The sequence below is a fragment of the Rhipicephalus microplus genome, chromosome 4, assembly GCF_043290135.1.
Source record: "Rhipicephalus microplus isolate Deutch F79 chromosome 4, USDA_Rmic, whole genome shotgun sequence".
Taxonomy (NCBI): domain Eukaryota; kingdom Metazoa; phylum Arthropoda; class Arachnida; order Ixodida; family Ixodidae; genus Rhipicephalus; species Rhipicephalus microplus.
Window position 1 is genome coordinate 87779005 of NC_134703.1, and position 25760 is coordinate 87804764.

The following is a 25760-nucleotide window of genomic DNA, read 5'->3' on the forward strand; positions in this document are numbered from 1 at the left end:
CGGTATTCAATTCCGTGACCTGCAGAGCTAGCAAAAAGTGCCTCCCCTTGCTGTAAACAAATTAGGTTATTTGGCCTTTTACTACCACTCCTTGAGTTGTGGTTGAGAATCGGTGTCGAGTCACGACACCATGGACAATGGCACTCATTCAAAGTCGAGCAGATGGTTGCAGAAAACAGAAAAAAATGCACTGAGCTGACAAAAACGTAAAAAAAAATGCTACTGATCTCTCTTTTTTAGGAGTCGGTATCACAATAAAAGTGAAATTTGTCTTCACAGAGGTCGCTGAGTATTTATTTGGCATTGTTTTGCCACAGGGGCGAAAGAATGAATGCCACAGCAACTTGCAGCGCGCATTCTTAATCTTGCAGCGCGCATCTCAAGCACAAAGCACGCACGAAACGAGCATACACCGAATGAGAGCGAACAAACAACTGTAAATTCGGCACTTAAAGTAGGCTGCTGAAACAGAAAGATACACGACACGAATGCATGACACGAACGCACGAGTATACGCAGGATGAGCGCTAAAAACTGTGACAATTACTAATTCTTTGTGTGTGGACATCGCCCTCCTTTCATAAGCGCGGCCGCGGCTGCGGGGGAAGTAACCTTCGTGCTTTTTTTACCTTGGTAACTTCAAAGCAACCTTTCGGTAAAAGCACAAGAGGTACAAAACACCAGAATCACGAGATAAGCGCGTGCGAATGCGTGCCCAGCGCGCACTCTTCGCGTCATCTCGCTTCCGACGACGAAGACGCGCTGAAGTTGTGGAACTACGAGTACTGCCAACAACGGTATACGGCGTATGTAAATAGCTCGACGTTAACAAGCCGGACAACGTACGCTCTGTGGCGTAGTGTCGTTTCGTGCCGCGCATTGCAGAGCTTGAGCGTGAAGGTTTGACACTCACTGACAGAACTTTTTAGGGGTGAAGCTCCTTATGGCGTGGCTTGGGCATTCCTCGTAGTACGTAACCACCAGTGGCACATACCCGAAATAGGTATAACATTTGACCTCCAAGGTGGTGCCGGTGAGAGATTTTTTTCTGTGCGTTGTTTAACAATAAAAAATAGTGCTCAATGTGCATGCCAATGGCTGTTAATGGGGAATGAGAGACAGGAGCATTAGGGTTTTAGTTAACGCGCACGCTGCGATCCTCATTAGCAGAGATTGGCATGTACATTGAGCAGTATCGGACAAGAAAGGGTTGCTACATTATACTCGCTGGGTGTAACCTCCTTAGTTTTAGAAAGGTTTAGCGAGCGTTGAGCCGCAGGGCCATGAATACAATGAACTAGTATATACCATGAATGAATTCGAGGTGGTTAAAGGGGGGAAGCAGATACGAAGTGCAAGCCGTAAGAAATTAAAAGCTGAATCCTCCTGTTTCTCATTTCACATTAGCAGCCACTGGCATGTACATTGAGCACTATCTGACAGGAAAAGGTTGCTATGTTATACTCGCTGGGCGTAACCTTCTTGGTTTTAGAAAGGTTTAGCGAGCGTTAGGCCGCAGTGCCATGAATACAGTGAACTAGTTTATACCATGAACTCAAGCTGGTTGAAGGTGGGAAGTAGACCCGAAGCACAAGCTATAAGAAAGTGTGCGTGTGCCACCTCTCGTTTAGTCCTTGGAAGGGCCACTGAATGGCGGTGCTTCTATATGGGGAATATATGATAAAAAGATGCGAGATGGTGGGACTTGGAGTGTTGAATAGATGGGCGAATGTACACACAGACAGATGCATGGATGGACACATGAACGGACGCAGGGGCGGATGCATGAACGAATGCAGGGACGGGCGCACGAACAGACGCATGGACGGTCACGCAGATGGACACATGGACGGACGAATGCTTCGCCCCACTCTCCATCATTCACTTCGTGGATATGCTGCCATTTTTTCTTCAGTTTTTTTTTGCTAACTCTTTGTACATACTTGACAACTGGATATCCATTAAAGAAATATGGCAGTGAAGCCGTGTTAGACTCCACATAAACATTTTCGGGTTAAAGAAAATTGGAACGACAATACGCGAATCGCATTTCTTTTCTACACAGAAGTCATGGAGTTGCAATTTACATATTTTCCACGAGAACATCCGTTCAATATCATAATAAAGCTTCCAGGTCCGGTATTTCTTGAGGCATTGCTACACTAGTGCCTACATACTTACAAAAACTTTAAAAGATACTGTTTGTTTTGGGGAAGGGTGGAAGGTACGGCTTAGGGGATGGCCAGGTGCTCTTGACTCCTGGAGGCTTTCTCGTTTGGCATGGACAGCCCTAATTTGATCTTCAAGGGCAGATCTATACAACGCAGACGCCCCCAGCGCGCGCAAATCAATAGCTACGGGCTGCATCAATATTGTTTATTATCCCTCAACATTCCCATAGCATGTGCTCCCGAGTGGTCTTAGAAGCGCAGTTCTTGCATTTATTTCTCTCGTATATGTCCGGTTGAATAAGGTGCGAGATCATAAATATAAAATACGTACTGGTGTTGTCCTAGTGCATAGCTGCCCCGATGTTTTCTTACATGAAATCTGACGCGTTAACGTATGCGTACGTTAACACGACAGGCTGCGTCGTTGAATAAGATATTGTCTGCTCCACTGTCACCTGCCAATCAGCTTTCACGCAGAGCATGTGAACTATACATTTTCACTGATTATTGGGACAGTCACATCAGTTTATGCAACAGACACCTTTCTCATGTAACGCGCCTTGCGTGTCCTCAAGCAAATAAAAATAAAAGCGAAAAATCTTGTGCATGCGAAGGCGTTGTTTCTTTTAAAGTGCACTCGTCAGGAAATAGCTAAAGCAGAGTATTACCGCTTGAAGATGGACTTTAGAACCATTATCTTATGACTAAAGTTTTTTATCATTCACCCCATGATTTTATAATTTCTGTAAGTGTCAAGGTACAGCTGTGTCAAAAGCTCATTTACACAAGTGAGCTTATTAAAATGATGAAAACTGACTTCAACATTCTCACCTAATGGTCATCAAGGCAGAGTGTCTAGGCAGTTAAAATATGTGCATATTACATTTCTTGGAAGCTATAACCTTTCACAAGCCATCATAAAAAAGGTTTCGCGATACTCCCATTAGGAACAGGGCCATTAGGTCACCTTGGGAAATAAGCTTTTAACAGAATTTCGCAAACTTACTCGCGTTCGGCGGCATTATGTAAGGGCGAAGGCAGACACCTCGCATTATTTCTCCACATTATACCCTTTTTGCTAATCTTTTCAACTTGATGGGTGACTCTTTCATGCTGGTAATTTCATTCCGCTTCATTGATTTCGTTAAAATGATACTTTGTAGATGGAATAATTATTAAAATTTGGTACGCCATAAACGGTGAATCACTTCCTTGTACACATTACAAGTGAAAACTCTTTTGACCAAATTTTCCACGAGAACTCACAAAACAACTAAATATTCTCAATTCGCGAGGCTGAGCCATTGTTAGCAAGTACTCTCTTGAAGGGCTTCACATTGTAAGCACCCCGTACCAATGATAATGTTCTCTTAAAATCCAGTTTAAGGGCGTCAGACATTCTGCAGCTTTTGATAGGCCATCGTAGCGTCCTTGAATCAAACAAATGATCACGCTCCTAGAAGTAAAGCAAACTTGCAACAAAAATATAGAAGGTAAAGTTTTCCAGCTGTAACACCTGCTCATGATCGAAGATCTTTATTCACCTAGATTCAGCGAGTAAAAATTGGCTGGAATGCGTTCGTGTGAATAATGCACGCGTGCGAGCTCGCGTTTCTATTTTTACTTCGAAATGCCCAAACATTGTCAAAGATAAAGTGAAATGAGGGCTTGCTCTCCATACCATGCCGCCATGAGAAATAAGTGAGGGCTGCGATAAATTTTGTGCCACTGAACACTCCCTCAACTTATAAACGCTACAATACACAACGCCCCGGTATTTCTGCCACGTACGCAAATGCTTTGAAAGGTGAAGTTCAGCGTGCCGACACGCTGAGCATTACAGCATCAAATACGAGCCTCGGCCTGTGCGCTGCATAGTCGTGTTCATCACTAAAGTAGTCACTTCTGCGTGTCTTGAACTCGTTCGCTTTTCCACTGCTAACTATGAACAATCTTATTCTGGAAAAGCGTATTCGCGCCACATATGTTTTTCGGGTAGTGGTAGTCAAAACGCGGGATTGCACATGCGTGAATGTTCGAGGATCTCACCTATGGAAGCCCACGACGGTGCCTGCCATATGTCGTTCAGCTGCCAATACAGAAATCCCATGTTGTGGCCTTGACCTTGAGGACCTATGAAACTTCTCCAGCGTCGAAGCGTCTGGGCGGCGTTCCGCATACCCATCGCTTGGTTGATCTGCGTGGTAATTCATTTTAGTCAACTCCTGTTTGTTAAACCCTTAGTTGGGGTAAGATTGGCCGCCATTCCTCTCATGTCTGTTTAGCTGTGAATGATCAACGAAAATGGAGATCATCCTCATCTCAGCTGATATATCAACGACCCCTGATCAAATCAATCGGTGTCATTGGTGCCTGATTACTTACTATTTATTTTATATCTTATCGCTCTTTTACGAATCTTCATTTAAAAAAAAAAATATGCGAAATTGGCAATGCGAAGCTGCAAGACTTATGGTTTCCTTTTGTGAAAACAGTGACGGTAAGGTCATTGATGATTTCGCACGATTTCCTTGCATGAAAGAAAATTCCTATGATGATGGCTTAGAAACGAGTGCTACACAGGTACTTTTTTTCTGAACCTTGGTTCCTCGTGGGTGGGATTTAAAATAAACTAAATTTGTAACATTAAGGATGTAGAAATTATTCGCTCATTTTGAACACAACAGAAAAGTTAATTCTCTTGAACACATTTTCAGAGGCTACAATAAAAGTAATAAACACGGTTGACGTGGGAGCCAGTTTCTCAAACAGTGTACAAAAATTGGCTTACCTGGCTCAAATATGATACCATGTCGTATGCCTTGCTTGAATTTTGGATCCAGAAGGTGAGATAGAGGCCAGTAAACTTAAAGTGATCCGAAATGGCGTGTTTCACATATATGTCTCCTGAAATAGGCAGAAGTTGAGAACGTGGAATAGCAAGCAATACACCAGATATCTATCATAACGAAAGTTGATTGTGCGATTAGCCAATGTCGGACGCGTTGAACTTTAGATACTGCAATAATCATGGACTAGAAGGAAAATTGCGAACCAGCAGGAATGACTGAAGCGTAAAAATAATATTGACAGCGTATATGCATGCTTCGCTGCATATGTCATCAAATAGCGATAATCTTCTGCCAGCCTTCTTTCTTGCATAACATCGAATTTTCAATGAATCCTAAAAAATAATGGAGTCTATAGAATTACGTATTTACGTAATTTCTAGTAAAGGAACCCACCACCTGCTACGTACGCTTTGATGATGCACCTCAGATGCGTGCATTTTTTGCTTTTTGATCGATAGTGTTCACGAGTATGAATGCAGCTACCAGTTCAAGATGATTGGTCATTTAGCAAGAGCTTAAACTTTGGTGGGGTGGCTGAATCACGTGACAAACAGACAGACAAAAATGTATGCGTTCGCTTGCACTGTTTACCAACACGCGCTTTTGTTGACATCCAGTTTTGTTTACCTATGTGCCTTAATAGCATCGGTGGGCAAGAAGAGGTTTATAAAATAACCCGCTGATTTTCTACACTTTTCTTCCTCTATTTGACAAAATATAGACGAATAAACGTTCTTTTGAGCTACTTCGATATTATAGGAGGTTCCCCTAAAGTTTTCCCACGTTCCTGTCATCTGCAAAACTAGAGAGAGATTTTCCTTACTCCTGGAAAAAAAAACTTGAATATGTGCTTTCAGTTTTGACGTTAAGAGCTGGTAAATGAGGTACCTGGAAATTCGCTGGGGTACAACGCTTGCAATCTTGCAACTGTCTATCAGAAGGTAGACTATCGCCTTTAAAAAGTATTGGTCTCGAAGACACACCGTGGCGCCACCTACATGATGACGTCATTTTTAGGATGCCGGGTTGACTTTGTCTGCTAGAACACCGCATTTCCTGCGCTTTTGCTGTGGACACAGGACACCGTGCGTGTATTCCTTTTTTTTTTTGAAGCTCAGTTTTTAAAGAAGTGGTAAGACCTGATAATATGAGCAAGAAAACTATGAATAGGTGCCCCCAGTGGCACTATCACGTCTAATTTGCATCGCAATATCGCGACTAGGATCTAGTGCAGCCATGAGGACGATGCAAGTGGTGTCGCGAAAGCAAAGCTGCCGTTTTCCACAACTACGCATCCTATCTGTGACGCCGAAGCAATCGCAGCGCTGGCCTCTCAAGTTGAGACCCTCGTGGCCGATAAGGTGAATGCACGACCGCCTGGATCGGGCGCGTGCGGTGGTGTTCCTCCGGCTGTCTCATTCGGACGGAAGAGGCGTAATTACAAAAGGGGGCGACGCCGCTTCGTTCACCGCATGGCGGCGCGCGCCTACTACCCCTTCTACCGTGCCAGTTTGGACTGGCACGCTGGATGGACGTGTTTTTTGAGCACTCCCGATCGACTGCGAAGATAAGTGGTTTTGCATGTTTTGAGCTTGCCTTTATAATTATTAATGCGGCAGCTAAAACCTTTGTAGCACTTAATACATTGTACGGCTTTTCCGGGGGTCAGTCACCAGGTATTTACTAGTTTGTGCATGTGTGTGTTTGTTACTTTGTGTTTTTTTTTCGTGCCGACCAGTGGGGAGGTGCACGTACATTCAACAGGCAAACTTTTGTAGTAGAGCTTCGACTTTCTCTTTTTCGTAGGGCAGGGATTGTGTTTTGTAATTTTCGAGCGAGAGAAGTCATAAGGACAATTGAATTCATAAAGACATGGTTAAAAAGGCTTAAAGTGTTCAGGATGCGAGGTGAGTTTGAAAATGGACCCAAGTGCAGAAAGAAATAGAGAGGAGGCTGACGCGAAGTGTAGACAATGTGAGGTCGAATAAAAAATTGAGAAAACGATGATTGCCCAGAGTGAACTGTTGTTGAGAATCACCAAGCTGGAGGCTGCGTTGGCGACGGAGCGAGAAAAAACGAGGGCAATGGGAGAAAGGCTGAAGTCCGCCGAGGAAGCACTAGCCAAGGTGAACAAAGAAGCGGCCAACGGAGAGAACAGTAGGGCACCGGTAACCAGAATGGTGGAGAAGAAAGAGCAAGCAAGTTTGGAAAAAAACAGGTTCAGCTGGTTCAATTGTCGCAAGGCCCAGCTTCAGCGAAGTAGTGGTGGGGCTGGGAGGGGACAAACCAGCCGACGTCACAGGTGCAAGTAACCCCCACGTGCAGGACGCTCCAGCTGAAAAGTCTCAGCATGTGATAATCGCCGGACACTCGAATTTAAATCGATGCGCAGAAGCAATCAAAGAGAGAGTAAGAGGTGACAAAAGGGTTGCAGTAGGGACGTGCCCAGGACGCAAGCTGGAAGTAGTCATGAGGCAAGTGAGGGCAAATTCAAAACTACAGCTGATAGGCGAAACCTCGTGGTAATTTCAGGTGGTTTAAACGATGTATTACATGAAGATACGGCAGGGCTAGCGACCACACTGGCGAAAGGGGTCGATGACATGCGCACCACTTCTCCTCAGGTACAGATGGTAGTGTTACGCACGATACCGGAGGTACCAGTGCGTGACGGCAACCTGCAAAGAGCGGTTGTCAACGCAAACCAAGAGATATATGGCGGATGAGTCGAGAGAAAGGCTTTGAAGTGGTCGAAATAAACAGAGAGGTGCATAGGTGGGGTGGTTTTCAACGAGGCAGAATTCACTTCGATGGGCGGCTAGGTCATGAGGTGGATTGGCGACTTGCAGGACGCGCAGTAGCTTTTTTGGGGGGCACCCGGCCCTTCGTGGTGCAGGGTAGCTGGTAACGAAGAAAACAACCTGGGAGACTCTTTGACAAGTGGTATGGACAGATACGATTCCAAAGTGGCACCAGTATCTAAGATAGGTAGAGTCCGTGGCAGAAATAGACGTAGCCACGAGCGCCTAGTCAATTCAGACATAGGGTATATTAACATGCAGGATGGCAGGAACAGGTTGAAGTGGGAAGAGATAGAAGAACAGCTAAGGGAGGAGAGGCCGATGGTATACGGTTTTGTAGAAACACATCTTAGGGACATGGAACAACCTCCTAACAATCTGGACTATGCGTGGGAATATTGTAATAGAACAGAAGGCAGCAGAAAGGGGGGTGGTATTGGGGTATTCATTCATAAAAGTAAAGACTGGCAAAGGGTCTAGCAGGAGTGCAAGGAACATTTATGGCTAAAAGGGAAAGTGGCAGGGCCAACGACACTCCTTGGTTTGGTGTACTTGTGGACGGGAGCAAAGGCCGGAGAGGAAAACCAGGCAATGGTAGAGTGTATATAAAAGGACATTCAGGAGTTAGGAGGAGAGTGCGATATAATTATACTAGGAGATATAAATGCGCACATAGAAGATATAGATGGATATACCAACCCAACAGGCAAAATGATCATAAATATGTGTGAAAGGCATGATTTGATCATTTGCAACAGTACCGAGAAGTGTGAAGGGCAAATAATATGGGAGGTAGGAAGGCTGCAGTCGAAGATAGATTACGCACTGATGTCACATAGGATGCATGATAAGCTCAGGGGAACGCACATAGACGAAGGTGGCTCCAGAAGTCTGGGTAGTGATCACAAACGTATCAAGCTAAGTTTTGGAAGAGCAGTGAACGTGGGAAGGAGACAAAATGAGCAACTACAGGAAAATTTTTATTCAGAAAGGCAAATAGAAATAGCTTGAAACAAATTGAGAAAGTAGTCACTGAGGACAACAAAACAGTGTGCACATACACGAATCTAATTAGATTGTTTGAGCTAAAGCTTGATAAGGTACGTGACAAGTCACCCCGGATTAGATAGATTTGTGGGGTTTAACGTCCCAAAACCACCATATGATTATGAGAGACGCCGTAGTGGAGGGCTCCGGAAATTTTGACCACCTGGGGTTCTTTAACGTGCACCCAAATCTGAGTACAAGGGCCTACGTCATTTCCGCCTCCATCGGAAATGCAGCCGCCGCAGCCGGGATTTGAACCCGCGACCTGCGGGTCAGCAGCCGAGTACCTTAGCCACTAGACCACCACGGCGGGGCACAAGTCACCCCGGAAAAGAAGACACAAACCCAAGAGTTGGTGGGATCAGGAAGTTAAGAGAGCCATAGCAAAACGTCAGGAAGCCTCTTGGGAACACAGGCATGCTAAGCAGCGGGGTGAACCGACAGATGATGTTGAAAGAAATTGGGAAATCTTTCTAAGCTGTAGAAGGAATGCACCTCTTCTGATCAATAAAAATATTAGAAGAAAGGGAGCTCAGTAGCTGGCAGAAGTACATAAAAGAGATAGAAAGGCAACTGCGATATTTTGGAACCATCTATACTCCCTAAGAAATGAGACAAGCCTAGAGCAGAGATTTATAACTACAGCTCAAGGTATTAGGCTAAAAGGGGACGAAGCTATTTAATATGTAAGAACAAGGGTGACAGAAAAAAGTTCAACAAATAAGTGCTTTATGCACCACAATAGACAAGGATGAATCAAGTGGTGTAATGACTCCATTTTCACAAGAGTGGGAAGAAGCTGAGAAGAGAGTTCGTAGTAGTACATCAACAGGCCCAGATGGCATTCCAATTATGCTGATAAAGACATTAGGTGCGAAGTCTAAGCAGACTTTGAGAGAGGCAGTGAGCAAAATAATATTCGATGGTGAAGTCACCGATGTATGGAACCTTATCAGGATGAGCATGATCTATAAAGGAAAAGGGGACAAAGTTGAAATAAACAACTACCGTCCTATAACAGTGACATCAGTCGTCTACAGGCTGGCGATGCAAATTATAAAGGAAAGACTGCAGGCATGGATAGAGGATGAGAGAGTGCTGGGGGAACTGTAGATTGGGTTTCGGAAACACAGAAGGTTGAAAGAAAATCTGTTCTCACTGACGCAGTGCATCGAAATAGCAGAAAAGGAACATAGGCCCCTGTGGCTAGCATTTTTGGATATCAAGGGAGCGTACGATAGCGTGGTTGAAGAGAACTTGTGGGGAATACTGGACACACTAGCTGTGGAGGATGGAGTCACTAATATATTAAAGGATATCTATAAAGGTAACAAGGAAGTTATAAAGTGGGAAAAACTGGTATCCAAGCCTGTAGAGGTAAAACGGGAGCTCAGGCAGGAGTGTCCTCTGTCACCCTTGTGATTCATGATGTACCTACAAGGATTAGAGGCCAAATTAAAGGGAAGTGGACTGGGATTCAACCTCTCTTTCATCAAACAATGCAAACTCATTGAACAGGCACTACCAGCATTGATGTAAGCAGATGATATAGTGTTAATGGTTGACAACAAGGAGGATTTGCAGAGATTGATGGACATCTGCGGTAATGAGGGAGATAGGTTAGATTTTAGATTCAGTGAAGAAAAACCAGCAGTCATAATTTTTTATGATAATTAAGGTAGTGAGCTATGAATACAGGAGGTCACGCTAGAGATAACAGATAAATAGAAATATCTGGGCGTATAGATAAGCAATGGGGCTGAGTACCTAAGGGAACACGAAATATACGTGAGGATTGATTGATTGATTTGTGGGGTTTAACGTCCCAAAACCACCATATGATTATGAGAGACGCCGTAGTGGAGGGCTTTGGAAATTTCGACCACCTGGGGTTCTTTAACGTGCACCCAAATCTGAGCACACGGGCCTACAACATTTCCGCCTCCATCGGAAATGCAGCCGCCGCAGCCGGGAATCGAACCCGCGACCTGCGGGTCAGCAGCCGAGTACCTTAGCCACTAGACCACCGCGGCGGGGCAAAAATATACGTGAGGACTAAAGATAACAGGAATGCAGCGGTGATGAAAAACAGGAGACTGTGGAATTACAATAGGTATGATGTTGTGAGAGGAATATGGAAAGGGGTCATGGTTCCTGGTTTGACATTCGGCAATGCGGTCTTGTGCATGAGATCAGAAGTTCAAGCAAGATTAGAAACTTAGCAACGTGGAATAGGTATGCTTGCCTTAGGAGCTCATGGGAATACACCAAATCAGGGAGTACAAGGTGATATGGGATGGACAGCATTTGAGCAGCTTTTCCGCTCACACACAGACGCCGATGACATAATTTCTGCTAAAAAAGCTATTTAACGATGTCGTGCTTTAAAACGACAAGATTCACCTAAGCGAAAGATAGTACTTTGGTAATGGTGTGACCGATCCCTGGCACCCTTTAATTCGTAGGCGACTTGCATCGTCCATCAGTTTAACGTTCATTAGTCACCTACATGCGGCCTGCGTGTGAAGCTATAATGAATGGGCGACGTGGCCTGGCTCATACCCCATGTTTATTCTACTGTCACTTTGTCCTCCTCTGCTTCTACCAACCTTCGCTACCTTCTTACGTCACATGATTCCCCCTGCCCCCGAAAGAATGCGCGAGCTACAATCTAGAAAGCATGAACTAATGGAGTCTTATAATAAAAAAATAATGCCAGAAAATGCAGTAGTTCCATGCCACACGGCGGTTCCATGCACTTGCACCAAATGTTCACAGGAAAGGCAGTCCGGTGATATCTAGGAGACCTCAGGTGGGTGAGGTTGGCTGTTGTATTCTGGAGGGCATAACCATGCCTTCAGCGTTAAAATTGATGATGGCACAACCTGGTTAGTATTGAGGAACGAACAAGGTTGGGAGTCCTCGTAGCGTTGGAAGGTCAGATGTCTCATGCGTTGGATTCTGAGTCGTGGCTGCGACAGACGCTTTGCTTCTAAAATGCGTGCTTCTTGACGGATTGTGACGGCGTGATGCCTGCGGGCTGGCGGTATGCAAGAAGTGCTTCCGAATCTTTCTTGGCATATTCCGGGGTGTTGCGGTCTGTGTAACTTCAGGCGCAGGGAGCGTCTCTGGCGACTTTCCTCTGTGCGAGAAAATTTGACGTCTTGGAATACTTTTTGGGTTAGAGATCTTATTTTCCGCTGTTCTTCGATTGGTGAGTGTGCTTCCGTTGAATTTCGCGTTCGTCGATGCCTTCGTTGCAGTCTATTTTGTTGTCGCATGAGGTTGCGCGCTTGGCTATGCTTGTTTTGCTGATGCTGCTCAGGAGATATGGCTGTAGTGGCAAGCCTTCCGGAATGGGACATTCATTTACTTTGAGGTTTGACGCGTCCTGTAGACAGCTGATGCATGGTGAACAGGTTCCTTGCTCATCGGGCATGGTTGGTGGTGCGCCATTATTGCTAGCCTGCTCTTCAGAGGCTTCTGTGACGTGGTTGATTACGGACGCTTCTGAAAGACAACTGCGTACGAGGTTTGATGTATGATTTGCTTCTGAATTGGTTCGATTCTTGGATTGGTGACCACTGCATGAGGGTACCACATGTGACGTCGCATCATCAGGTTGAAAATGCAAATTTTGGAAAGTCTGCGGTGCCGTGGAAATGAACTCTTGCGACAAAAAACATTCAGAGCTGACAGATAGTTCATCAGGGGCTTCTTCTTCGCGGCTCACTATGAGTGGTTCTTGCGCCTGGTAGCATGCGACGTTCGATGCGTCTGAGCCTTCTGTGTTTGGAGTTTCTGGTGGCTGCGCACTGGACGGCAACATTGCAACAGGGGTAGTTCGGTAAGGTTTGAGTTGTGAATGGCCCTCTTTCTCTGCAACTAACGATGCGAGCTGTTCTGCCGCATGAATCTGGGTGGTAAGTCCAGGGCTTGGCATAGCATCGTCCGAGCTCCGCAGCTATATCCCGACCATTGTGAGCGTGCTAGATGTGAGATGGACATTTGGAGTCACGAAAGAGCCAAGCGATGAAAAAACAGGAGGCGGGCCAAGTCTGCGAGATGGGGAGTAAGCTGCTCCAATGCGTGAAGACTGATTTTCACTCTTTGAGTCATCTTGGCATTGTTTGGTATTTTCCCCATGTGTCAGCTGGTCTACCATGAACAAGGCGTCCTTATGACACGAATAGTGACCGTTAGGAGCCTTTGAAGAGCTGCGTCGTAGAAAACCAGGTGGTGGACCATGTATGCGAGACGAAGCATGAAAGGCATCAGTAGGGTGAGCGACGTCTCGTGTCGTATGTTGGTGCCACGACTTTGAAAATGCCGACTTTCGTGAAGAGAATACTGCTGGAACGCCACGTTTCCTGAGAAATAAGCGTGGACTGTGACGGCCGAGTGTGGTTGTATGCAGATGGTCGGTAATGAGGAAGTCCTTGTCATAGTCGTTAAAACGGGCAATCATCTCTTCCTTGATCTTTTGCCATGATTCGTCGTTTTGGAATATGTGTGTCAGGTAAAACTTGAATGCCTCACCGGAGATGTAGTCGGTGAAGTTGGTGATCATTTCCCGTTCCGACCATGATGCAGCGGTTGCGTGGTGCTCGAACAGGTCGAACCAGTCCTGTACAGGTCCATCGTCCGCTGCTCCGGTGTACTTGGGGATGGGAAGGTCGTCTAATGGTGCTGTCATAATGCTGGTCTTGGTGTAGTGTTGGGATGTACTTTCGTGGTCCACGTTCGGTCACTGCGTCTTGCTGAGACGTTCGGAGATGTTGGCTGGTTGATGAAGTGGCCACTAGGTCTTCATCCTGTCGACTCGTGTGACGCTATAATGAATGGGCGACGTGGCCTGGCTCATACCCCATGTTTATTCTACTGTCACTTCTTCCTCCTCCGCTTCTACCAACCTTCGCTACCTTCTTACGTCACATGCGCTTAGATAAGAAAGTCGCATCCGCAACACTGTCGTGCCGTGGGAACTTATAAAGTCTAAGTGTCGTGCCCACAAGCAAATTTCGCCGATCATCGTGCAGAAAACGACTGTAGCATTACCATCACTACGTTATAGTTTTCCAGCAATGTGATGCTGAGAAGACAGAGGTGCACTGCGTAACATAGCTAGATAAGCAGGGTCGACAACGATAAAATGTATTCCTTGCACAACAAAGCCACCTAAATTGACACGCACCGATTCAGGCGGCAGTGGGAGAAATGATCACTAAAACAAAATGTGAAAAGCGTGGCAGATCATGTAGTCGGTCAGCTTAATACGTGTGTCATATATGCGAAATTTGCGAAGAAGCTGCGCCACATGAAGTCACCTCACGCTGCTTGGCTCTGTCTTGATCATGCCATGCTACAGAGAACAGCACTCACTGTGTCAAACCCGATTAAGAATACATATTAGCGTTACTTTATTCCAGTCACCCCGTGAACGACTTCCAATGTGCATTTTTCCAAGCATGTTTACGGTGCGGTGCCCTCGGCGTCGTCTGCAGATGGGTGGATAGATGGATATGGCTGTACCCTTTAGATCGGGTGGTGGCTAGCGCCACCAAGCCGTAATACTTAATGAACCAAAAACTAGATTTATTTTCCCCCTTAAATAGTGAGGTTGAGGATTCGTACTTTGCAGTGAAGGGTTTCATTTTCACTAGTGCCTTGACTTTAGCCACCAATCAGATAACCTCCTTCTAGTTAATTCTACCCGCTTAAAGTCTATTTTGCCCTCACTGTCCCTAAGCCCCAGTGCTTTGAAAAACTCTGCGCCATCATCCTGAACTATAGGGTGAAGCCCTTTACAGAACATTATCAAGTGTTCGGCAGTTTCTTCTTCCTCTCCACACGCACTGCATACCGTGTCTACCCCTTCGTATTTGGCCCGATATGTCTTTGTTCGCAATACTCCCGTCCTGGCCTGAAACAGTAGCGAACTACCCCGAGTATTACCATAGATCCTTTCCTTAGCAATTTCCTGCTTAAAAGTTCGATAGATCTCTAGTGCGGACTTCTTAATCATGCCAATTCTCCACATATCGGTCTCAGCTTCCTTCACCTTCTTCTTGACCGATAATTCTTTTTGGTTTGTCCCCCTGCTGTTTTCCAAGTATTTACAAGTCAATTTTCTGGTTCACATCCGCCAGCAATAGGAGAAGAGCGCCGCGTCGCGGTGCGTGGAGGAACTTCTTCAAATACATTTTTCAATGGGGAGCGCGCCAAATTGAACGACCAGAGAAACTCCGCCGCGCGCGCCCGAACCAGGCGGCCGGGGTGAATGACAAACATCTATACGTAGCTATAGCTCTTGGCACTTACCTAAGCGCTGGTGCTGCCTGCGGCTCAAAAGGATGGGGAACGGGTACTTGATCATGGAGCTCGGCATGACAGGCAGTAGGGTGTCTCTCGAAGGGTACGACTGCAAGCCATGCTCGGACACAAATCTTGAGATCGGGAACGTCAAGGGATCCCACGCATTGGACAGGTAATTGTAGTAGTGCACTGGTATAGAAAGGACAATACAGATACATGGGATGAGGAAAAAAATATAACGATGACGCTCGTTAATAATAAGGAGGTGCATTTGCGATATTCTTAAGAGCTTCTAGCGTGTTCATAAATAATGTACTCTACAAATGTAAGTAAGGTTTACTTCTACCTGCAACTGCTTCAATAATCTATCTGTGATCCCACGTATACGTGTGACATGTGGTTGTTAGATGGTTTGACCACAACATCATGTGTTCAACATTCGACTGCTTTCTGAGCGAGTTAACCTACAACTTACTTCCGCCCAAAAATATTAATGATAAGACACTTCGGTCTTCCACCAGAGACACATAAATATCTGTGACCTGCTTCACAAATTAAAATGCATCATTGCATGCTTAGAAGATCAGATAACTAAACCAAGTGAGCATGAGCATAGCCACAATTTTTTTACAGGAAAGGAAGAGAGTACAACTACACCGTATGTATGCTCGTGTGTGCGTTTATGCGCGTCCGTCTATTATACACGCGCAAAATTGAAAATTTTTCGTCCTGGTGAGGGGGTCGACACTCCCCCCCACCTGCCTATTAGTGAACAACCGTTTCTGTAAACAAATATTTCTTGCCTCTAAACACTTCGCCCAGCTGTATCTGCTGGTGCGAAGCCACAAATTAGCATTGCAATGTAGCACGCACAATGCATACTTAGAAATGAGTTCACTTGACGATTTTTCTGACAAGGAAGGAAGGAAGGACGAAAGGAAGGAAGGAAGGAAGGAAGGAAGGAAGGAAGGAAGGAAAGAAGGAAGGAAGGAAAAGGAGAAGGCAAGGAGGTTAACCAGAAAGAGTTCTGGTTGGTCACCGAACCCTGGGGAATTGAGGAATGTTAGTAAAAAGATGCGAAAAGATAAAAGAAAATTGGGAAAAGAGAGAGAGGCAGTGAGTTCGCTGCAGCGTGTCTGCACCGCAACTCAGAGGCGTTCCCAGAAGCGCGTTGTTATCGCACCATCCACATCTCTTGACACCCCCCAAGGCAGTGCAAGTCCTCTTCTTTCTCACTACACACGAATTAATGGGGACGGGGCAGGTGCAGTCGTCATTCTTCGAAAAATATTGTGAAGGGTAAACATTTCCAAGTGTGTGCGAGAGAGAGAAAAAAATATAAAAAATGTAGGGGTCCTAATTTGACCTCGTCCTGTTTGCTACCCTACAGGTGGGTAGAGGGGAAAAGGGAACCAAATGGGAGAGAAGGAGATGCACATAGGACACCACACGCAGTGCACGATTTCACAAATGGTCGCTCCGTGACGCTGCCGCCATGACGATGATATATGGTGTTTTTTGGCGCAAGGGCCATTTGATGGCCAAAGAGCGCCAGTTCATGGGACAAGGAATGTGGACAATGATTGTGATTAGTGGCTGTATAAGGGCTATAAAATTCCTCGCGGTAAGGCGGGTAAAAACATACAAGGAATAAAATCATGACCATGCCGTGAAAGGTGTGTAAGGTGTGAATAGATGGCAAAAGTTGGTGATAATAAAAAACGATGGTGGATATGTATGGCATTAGCACAAGTGCCTCACTTGTTCATACCTTTGCGTCCAAGGGCCGTGAGGCAAGTGCTTTCCTGTGTAGCCACCGCAGCAAAAACCTCTCTGGAGAGGTCGTGCTACGGAATGCCCGGGTACATGATATGAAAACTATTAATTTCTTTTAAAAACGCTAACAATGATTTATGACTAAAAAGCGGTTTCCTACCGACGAACATTGCAGGGTGTAAAGGTAGTTGTCGGTAGGGTAATAGAAAATGTTGTTTTCTCAGAGTTTCTAAGTGTTTGCATTGGATTAACATGTGAAGGACTGTTAATGCTTCACCACATCTGTCGCACAATGGTGGATCGCCACCGGACAAAAGATATGTGTGTGTCGTGTATGTGTGTCCTATCCTGAGTCTCGTTAGTATTACCTCTGTATGACGCGATTTCGATACGGGCAGCCAATGACCAAGGTGTGGCTTGATAATGTGTAGTTTGTTGTGTGTGTGTGTATCCCACTTGCTCTGCCAGTATACCCTGAGGTTTTGTTTGAGAGACGGCTTAAGATCAAGGGCCGGGATTGATATGGGTGTAGTGGCACTGATTTCGTGGACGGATGCAGCAAGCTGATCCGCCATCACGTTGCCTTGAATCTCACGGTGCCCTGGCACCCAGCACACTACAACATGTTGGTTGAGTGTGTAGAGTGTGCATAAAATGGAGTAGAGTGAGACGAGGACAGGGTTTTTTTGTTTTTAAGACTGTGCAGAGCCGTTACCACACTGAGGGAGTCTGTATAAATTACTGCTTTTTGTATTTGTAATTGTTTGATGTATTTAGCTGCCACAAGTATCGCATAAGCTTCCGCTGTGAAGATACTTGTGCCTGGATGTAGAGGGCCAGCATCCGAAAAGGAATGGCCAACAGCAGCGTAGGACACAGAGGAGTTTGACTTAGAGGCATCTGTAAAGAACTCAGGACGTGTGTATTTGTGTTGAAGTTCCAGGAAGTATGTTCGGATATGGGCAATAGGCACATGTTTTGTAACTTCTAGGAAAGACACATCGCAGTCTATAGTCTGCCACTGCCACGGTGGCGGCTATGCTACAGGGGCCATTAAACTGTGTTCAAGTGACACTCCAGTGTCCTCAGCTAGACCCTTCAGGTGAACTGAGAAGGGCTGCCTCATCGAAGGCCTGTTTTGAAACAGAATGGAGCTCGGCAAATCAATAATAGTAGAGTATGAGGGGTGCTTCTTGTCTGCTTTCACCTTAAGAAAATAATCAAAGGACATGTAAGTTCTCTGCAGATGAAGCGACCACTCATTTGACTCAACGTAAAGGCTTTTTACGGGGCTGGTGCGAAAAGCACCCGTAGAAAGGCGGATGCCCAAATGGTGCACGGGGTCTAGCATCTTCAAGGCACTTTGAGTAGCAGACTGATAGACAATGGCCCCATAATCTAAGCGGGTGCGAATGAGGCTTCTATGCAGGTTCATGAGGCATTGCCTGTCACTACCCCACGTAGTACGTGACAACACTTTGATAACACTCATGGCTTTTAAACATTTTGTTTTTAAATACTTGATGTGTGGTACGAATGTCAACTTGTCCAAGATTAAGCCTAAGAATTTATGCTCCGCATTGACAGACAGACGTTGACCGTTCAGTTTAATGTCAGGTTCTGAGTGCACGCCTCTCTTTCGGGAGAACAAGACACACGTGCTTTTTTTTGGATTCAGCCGGAATCCGTTTTCCTCTGCCCATTTGGAGAGCTTGTTTAAACCTAACTGAACCTGCCGCTCGCACATTGCTAGGTTGCATGACTTAAAGCCAAGCTGGACGTCATCGACATATATAGAATAGAACATGTTGCGGGGGATGGACAGGTGCAAGGAATTCATTTTAATAATAAAAGGTGTACAACTAAGTACACCACCTTGCGGTACTCCCGTTTCTTGCACAAATGTTTGGGAGAGAATACTGCCCACACGGACACGGAATTTCCGATTGGACAAGTAACTCTCGATTATGGAAAGCATTCTACCACGCACACCCAGGTGAGACAAGTCTCTTAGTATGCCAAAACGCCATGTTGTGTCGTAGGCCTTCTCGATATCGAGAAACACTGAGAGGAAGTATTGTTTGTGGACGAAAGCGTCTCGGATCTGTGCCTCGATACGCACCAGATGGTCGGTGGTGGATCTACCCTCTCGAAACCCACACTGAAATTGGTCGAGCAGATTGTGTGTTTCAAGGAAATGTAAAAGTCGGCGGTTTATCATTTTTTCAAAAAGTTTACAAAGGCAGCTGGTTAGTGCAATGGGCCTATAACTTGAAACTGGGGAAAGGTCCTTGCCCTGTTTCAAAATAGGGATAACAATAGCCTCTTTCCAGGAAGCAGGGATGGTGCCTGAAAGCCAGATAGCATTGTATAGAGAGAGCAAAGTTTTGCGCGTTTTGAGCGCCAGGTTTTTCAACATTTCAAATGTGACATGGTCGTAGCCTGGAGCGGAAATACTGCAAGAGTTTAGTGATGTTTGTAGCTCAGCTAAGTTGAAAGGTTGCTTGTATGCCTCGTAATTTGTGCACTTGAATTCTAGTTTCTGCTTTTATATCTTTGCTTTATATCTTTGGAAAGCTTCAGTGTAGTGTGACGAGCTAGACACTTGCTCGTAGTGTGCACCGAGGAAGTTCGCTTGATCTTCCAGGCTCTCACCCTGTGTGTTTACGAGTGGGAGTGAGTGTACTTGTCTTCCTGCTACCCTACGAACCATGTTCCAGACTTTAGCCTCTTGTGTATATGAATTTATCCCTGATAAGAACTTGTGCCAGCTTTCTTTTCTGGCCTGCCGACGCGTTCTCCTGCCTCAAGATTTTATTTTCTTAAAGCTCTCAAGGTTTTCCACTGTCGGCGAGTTCCGCAGCAACCCCCATGCCCTGTTCTGTTCCTTTCGCGCATTCTGACACTCAGTGTTCCACTACGGAACGTGTCGTTTGCCGGGCAGTCCAGATGTTTGTGGAATGTACTTGGTTGCTGCGTCAGTAAGAAAAGCCGTGAAGTACTGCACAGCTTCATCTATGCCTAATCCGCATATGTCAGTCCAATTTAAGTGAGTAAGCTTTTGAAATTGTTCCCAGTCGGCTTTGTTTACCTGCCATTTGGGAACATGTGGAGGACATTCATTTATTATTGGTGTACTCAAAACTAAAGGGAAATAGTCACTTCCGTATGGTGACGCTGCCGTCAAGAATTGTATGAGGGCTGACGTGGTTCTGTGGGCTGATATACAGCGAGACCATGCATCCAGAACCTTTTACCGAGGAGAGGGATGATCATCCAGTTTCCCCAAGTGTGAATCCCTAACACCTTAATCGCGCTAAAACTTTAATGATTACTGCACAGTTGATCGCGTTTGTGAAGCAATGTAATAGGTGTACTCACTGTCGCCGTTATACAAGCTGTTCGGGCTCGACGATATCCAGGTTTTATTCGATGTCATTCTCCCGTTGCTTGGGCTTGACGAGAGGAAAGGGCGCGATTCATCTTCCTTCTGAATGACAGGCATCATGGTGTCGATGTAGAGCGTCCGATAATCTTTTCGATACTGGAATATTCTTAGGAGCGTCTGAGGCCTGCACAGACAATAAAGTTAAATTGATAAGCTTAGTTAACTGCCAGCTTCTCGGCCGGCAGCTATGGTTATTCATTTAAATACATTTTTAAGCCCCAACTAAAACAGAAAAAAGAGAAATAACTCATTTTGGAGTGGTGTTGGCAGTAAACGCTTTGAAAGCAAATGATACCGAAAGTGAGGGCACGTTTCATCTAATAAATGTACTTGGACAACAGTAACCAAATAGTATCAACAATTTTGAACACGGGTATATCACCCTAATTGAATTAGAACTGTTCCATATTATTCATAAATAAATGAATTATTATCAACAGCAGTTTTCTACTAATTGAGAAATTAAGATGAATGTAGCATGCCATATGCGCCATGAGGGGAACATTTTAGAATGATCCCAATGACGTGAAAAGGCATAATCAAAAATATTCGCCAGTAATCAAACCAGTTGAAATAAAAAAGAACCTTCCAAGCATTGCAACCATATGTCGGCAAAAATTGTGTAGGTCACTTAGACTCACTCATGAAATATATTCTGCACTTGGGACAGACTCGGAATCCCACTCACCGTATTTCTCCTCCACCGGACTCACTCGAACTCACTCATTCTCAGACCCACGGCTCGATCTGAGTCTGAGTGAATCTGGGTGAGCAACTCATAACTAAGCTCGCCGGCCTATATTTACAATACTTAATAGAATGTTGCATGTCCATCTTGGTTTTATTCATGAAAAAAAAAAAGAACCGCTTGCCGTTACCGTGAGAAATGGCGCAAGCGGTTCAAAAGTTTCGTTTTCGTCGAACACGTGCTCCACCCACGCGGTCACGCATCACTGGCAGTTTCGGTATCGTGTACTGCGGCATGTGCTTTGCTCGCTCACGAAAGTGGCTGTGACGGTAAGTTCGACAAAATGCCGCTTGAATGTGACGCTCCCGTATACCTGCCACCTGGGCTGCAACAAAGAAAGCGACATGACATTCCGCTGCCACAAAACGAATTCATACTCTCGAAGTGGCTGAATGCATGTCGCGCTTCTGCGCTAACATCGCGAGTCAAGCTCTCCTTGTTAAGATCACCGATGACATCCATTGCGGCAAGCTTTAATGTCCGTTGTTGCCACAGTGGCTCCCACCATTTTCGATCTCCTGCTACCCGTGTCGGCAGCCGCGTTGTTAGGGCAGGTTACCTTGACCAAGGCAACTGCTACGTCAGGAGGCACTAAAACATGGCCTTGTTAAAAAAAAACATTTCCACGGGGCGAAAGTTTCTGGGATGCTATTTCAGTAATCAACGTTGAATCATTATTTACTTTTAGTGTCCCCTTAGGTCGCCAATAGCCCGATCTTATTATGACACACATGGTGGAGGGACATCCGCGGTTATTTTTCACCCATTCGGCTTTTAACGCGGAAGTCTAAATAAACGCAAGACTTTCATTGAGTTTGACCTATTCGAAATGCAGCCGCAATGGCCGGTATTGATTACTCGATGTCAGCGACACAAAGCCATAGGCACTATATCCCTGTTGAAGTCACCGTTGTAATTAGGAAATTAAACGACTTTTAGGTGAAATACGCTAGTTCGTTTGAACACTCACAAGAGCTAATCTAGACATATGTATAGGCATGTATAGGCCAGTCCCATGAATGAAATAGATCCAAAATCGCAAGGAAAAAAACAAAAAAGCAACATAATATAAAAACGACTACTTCAGTTGTAGAAAAGGCCAAGTCAGTGAAAATGAACTATGACAAACGTTCTCGCTTTTATGCGGCCAAATGTATTACTCACCTGAGGCTCACACTAAAGTATTCAGCCATGCCATGATACTGTCCATTGTAAAAATATAGTGTCGAATTTTCGTACTTAAAGTGAAGAATTTTTTCTCATAAATGTGACAAGCGAATTGTGTGATCTGTAGTGTATGAACTCGTGCATTCAGGTGACATCTATTAGAAAGTCATTTGCAACATTTGAATAGAGCAAAGAACTTTCTGGTGGATGGACCAAAGGTAGATGAATTCTAGCCGACGAAGCACTAAAGATGTATTCGAGATTGAACTTCGTAATTCACTGTTACGTGAGTTTGCTGGGCAGATGGAAGAGGAACTCTTAAATGAGTGACTTCAATATTGTACGTACCACCACGCAGAAGCGATAGCCTGCTCATTTTCATTATTGGCCGCCCAGGCGATGATCGATGGGTGTCGGTTCAGACGCCGTACCTGTCAAAAAAGAAAAAGGAGCATGGAGTGTGAAACACACCCTCTTGTTTCGGTACGCCCTCTTTGACTTGCCCGCTTGCCAGCCTCTGCCACGTACAGCAACCACCGGTGCAGTAGAGAAGAGAGGCAACTCCCTGCTGTCAATTAGGCAACGAGTAGTACGATTGTCACATGACAGAGTGGCTTGAATGTGGTCATCAGTATTACGTAACCGGGGACAAACAACTAATTTGTTTTGTTTAATTTTATTTTTTCCGGAGCACAATTGTTTCGCTTCTGTACAGTGAAGTGCGCATATGAAAAAAAAACATATGGCCAGAATGTAAGGCAATTTTTGCGAATCTACGGTGCGAGGCTACGTGACAATGTTCAGGGTCGCGTGCTTCAGAATAGCTTGGACTGATAGTGCGGCAAGATATATGTTCAATAATGCCATGACTGCAGTGTATACGCCGATAGACCTCTTTAATAGTCGTAAAGCTGGTTTTTTGCTTTGCAGTTTTTCTAAATAATGACAGCAGGCCACTTACTGAAAACACCGTATTCGAGCACAGTTCACTTGCGCAATGATGTGGGAATGGTAAACTCGGCCGACTTCATATACACATGGATGATAACAAGCCCCTGCAAGTCCTGCTATGACCTCTTCCCCACTCGAAGCAAGACCGGTACCCCCATTAGTAGAGTGAATGTGCGTTGCAGAGAAGCGTACATGCGGATAAGGAAAATAATCTATTAAAGATGTATAAAGCTATTACGTTCACAACAGTGTCAGTCAATTTGTGAAAGGTTTAGAACAAAGATGAAATTTATTTCAAGTTCACAGGTTCATACTGGTGCAAAAATCAGAAAGTTCAGCATTTATTGTTAAATTAAAGTATTATTTTTCAGTGCAAATGACCAAGGAAATGAATTTATTAAAATTACAAGGTGACGCCGGAGCATGTGTTACGCAACGTGCGGCGTTACACTGAACTCTCGCTACTGAAACTTGACCTGACCTGTAACATGAAAGCCACAGGTGTGACGATTAACTGTGTGTATGCGTCCCGCCAACGGCAATTATTTCATTGTTGCACCTATTTAACTATTTTCCTCACAATTTTTTGATATAATTTTCGGACAAAGTTTTTTCCCGTTCACGCCTTCGTTGGCTTCATGGTCTGTGGGCTACACATGGCATATGAAGGTTTCTCGGCTCCATTTTATAACCAGCAGGCGTTAGAGGGCCTCTTATGAGTGGTTGCATTCTTGAGCAACATATAGTGCGTCACACATAAAAAAAAAAGATTCAAGTATGAGTCCAGTAATTTCACGCCAAGTAAGTGCCTTACTTTTGCCCAAGGTATTAAGTGTTGGTTACACTGTAGGATTGGTGATATGGCCATATGAATCATACAATGACCAGCAGCCACAACACACCTCTAGATGTTCGTGCGAAGAAATAATACGTGGCATAATTAGTGGACACGCAAAGATGCGCGAAAACAACTTATAGGGCCTAAAGTTATGTGGAAAATTTGTAACTGTAACTATAACATGCAGTTAACCATGAGTCCAGTCGTCGATAAAAGATAACTGCTCGGCAAAGGATTTTGAATAGAATGTGGACGACGGAACTATTTGTTTGTCTCCATAATTTTTTCTTTCTAAGCATGTAACAGCACCTGAGAAAAACACTGAGATCACTTGCTTCGTCAGATTCACTTCCTCTCTCCACAACCATTTGCGCACACATTTAGGAACATGTATAAACGTATATACATATGTGTATTATGCGTATATACTCTAAAATAATAATTGGTCATTCTTCGTTCATTTTTTAACACACATATGCAAGCACACGCACGCACGCACAAAATACGTCATTTTTTATGTTGCAATAACATGAGTGGCTGCGTCTGACCTGCTGCCGTACTTCGGTAGCCACGTTCTGAAGAAAGTCAGTGCCCACAGGGTAGAGGCTGACAGCAAACATCATGTCTTGCCAGATGAGAATTCCCAGCTCGTCGGCCAGGTCATAAAAGTAGTCCGTCTCGTACACACCACCACCCCACACGCGAAGCATATTCATGTTCGCCTCCTGCGAAAAAAAAAAAAAACGCAAGCGTATAAATAAAACTAGGTGTGTGCATCCCTGCTGAAGGTCAGACATCTGTTAACGCTCAGAAGACAGTCATTCTGCGCTCCGAAAAAGAGTTCCTAGCAAAAAACCGATACCTCCGAACACTGCGCATAATAATTTTAGCTGTTGATTCTGCCACGTTGGCATGCCATCTAGTTTTTACATATTTGTCTTCTAGAGTAATTGTTTTCCTGTTTTTTTTTCAAGTTTATTGTCTCTAGCCTACTAATGTCTCGCAGGATTTTAGCTTGGCCGATTGCGTTTAGTTTTGAAGGAAGCTCGTATTTCACTGCAGGTCTCATTTTACGATTCCGTTTGTCGGCTTACCGATGGATGTATAAAAACTTCTACCCTCCTATTTGCATGAGTTTTACCTATAGTAGGTTCTACTTATTGGGACTATTCAACTTCTAAAGACGTGCTCACTGAAACATAGTTTGGTTTGATATACCGGACAATCTTTCTATCACCATTCTGTAAGCTTACTTAGTTTCTCCGACCTTTGTGACCTTGCTCGCAGTTTTGTATCAGTTCACACACATGAGCAAACGACTATCAGGGTCGTCGTTGAGCAGACTTGCAAAGGACGCAAAACTGAAGCAAGAGATGAAAAGACAGAAAGATAGGCATGCCATTTATTTTGGCGCCAAGTGTGTAGCCTATATATATATATATATATATATATATATATATATATATATATATGATTGTTATATTCAACAGTAAATAATATAGTTTTGAATAAGCAAAAACAAAGTGTAATCAGTCCAACATTTTTTCACCCTTGCTTGGTCTCAGAGCTGCAGGTTTGATTCAAATAACTTAATTGTAATTAGGTGCACCTCAGTACAGTTTGTCTACAACATATAGAGTTCTGAG

The 25760-nt window shown here is 44.7% G+C and overlaps 1 protein-coding gene across 3 annotated transcripts in view; it reads right to left on the reverse strand.

The window, feature by feature from the left end:
* The window catches only part of LOC119172191 (beta-mannosidase), a 236281-nt gene that overhangs the window by 6779 nt on the left and 203742 nt on the right, over positions 1 to 25760 (reverse strand). For all 3 annotated transcript variants that reach the window (XM_075893283.1, XM_037423218.2, XM_075893282.1), the window contains exons 10-15: positions 24663 to 24839; positions 22674 to 22756; positions 20344 to 20534; positions 15193 to 15375; positions 4963 to 5078; positions 4221 to 4368 (exon numbers count right to left, since the gene is read on the reverse strand). In XM_075893283.1, coding sequence (XP_075749398.1) covers positions 4221 to 4368; positions 4963 to 5078; positions 15193 to 15375; positions 20344 to 20534; positions 22674 to 22756; positions 24663 to 24839 — 898 coding nt within the window. The remainder of the gene's footprint in view (positions 1 to 4220; positions 4369 to 4962; positions 5079 to 15192; positions 15376 to 20343; positions 20535 to 22673; positions 22757 to 24662; positions 24840 to 25760) is intronic.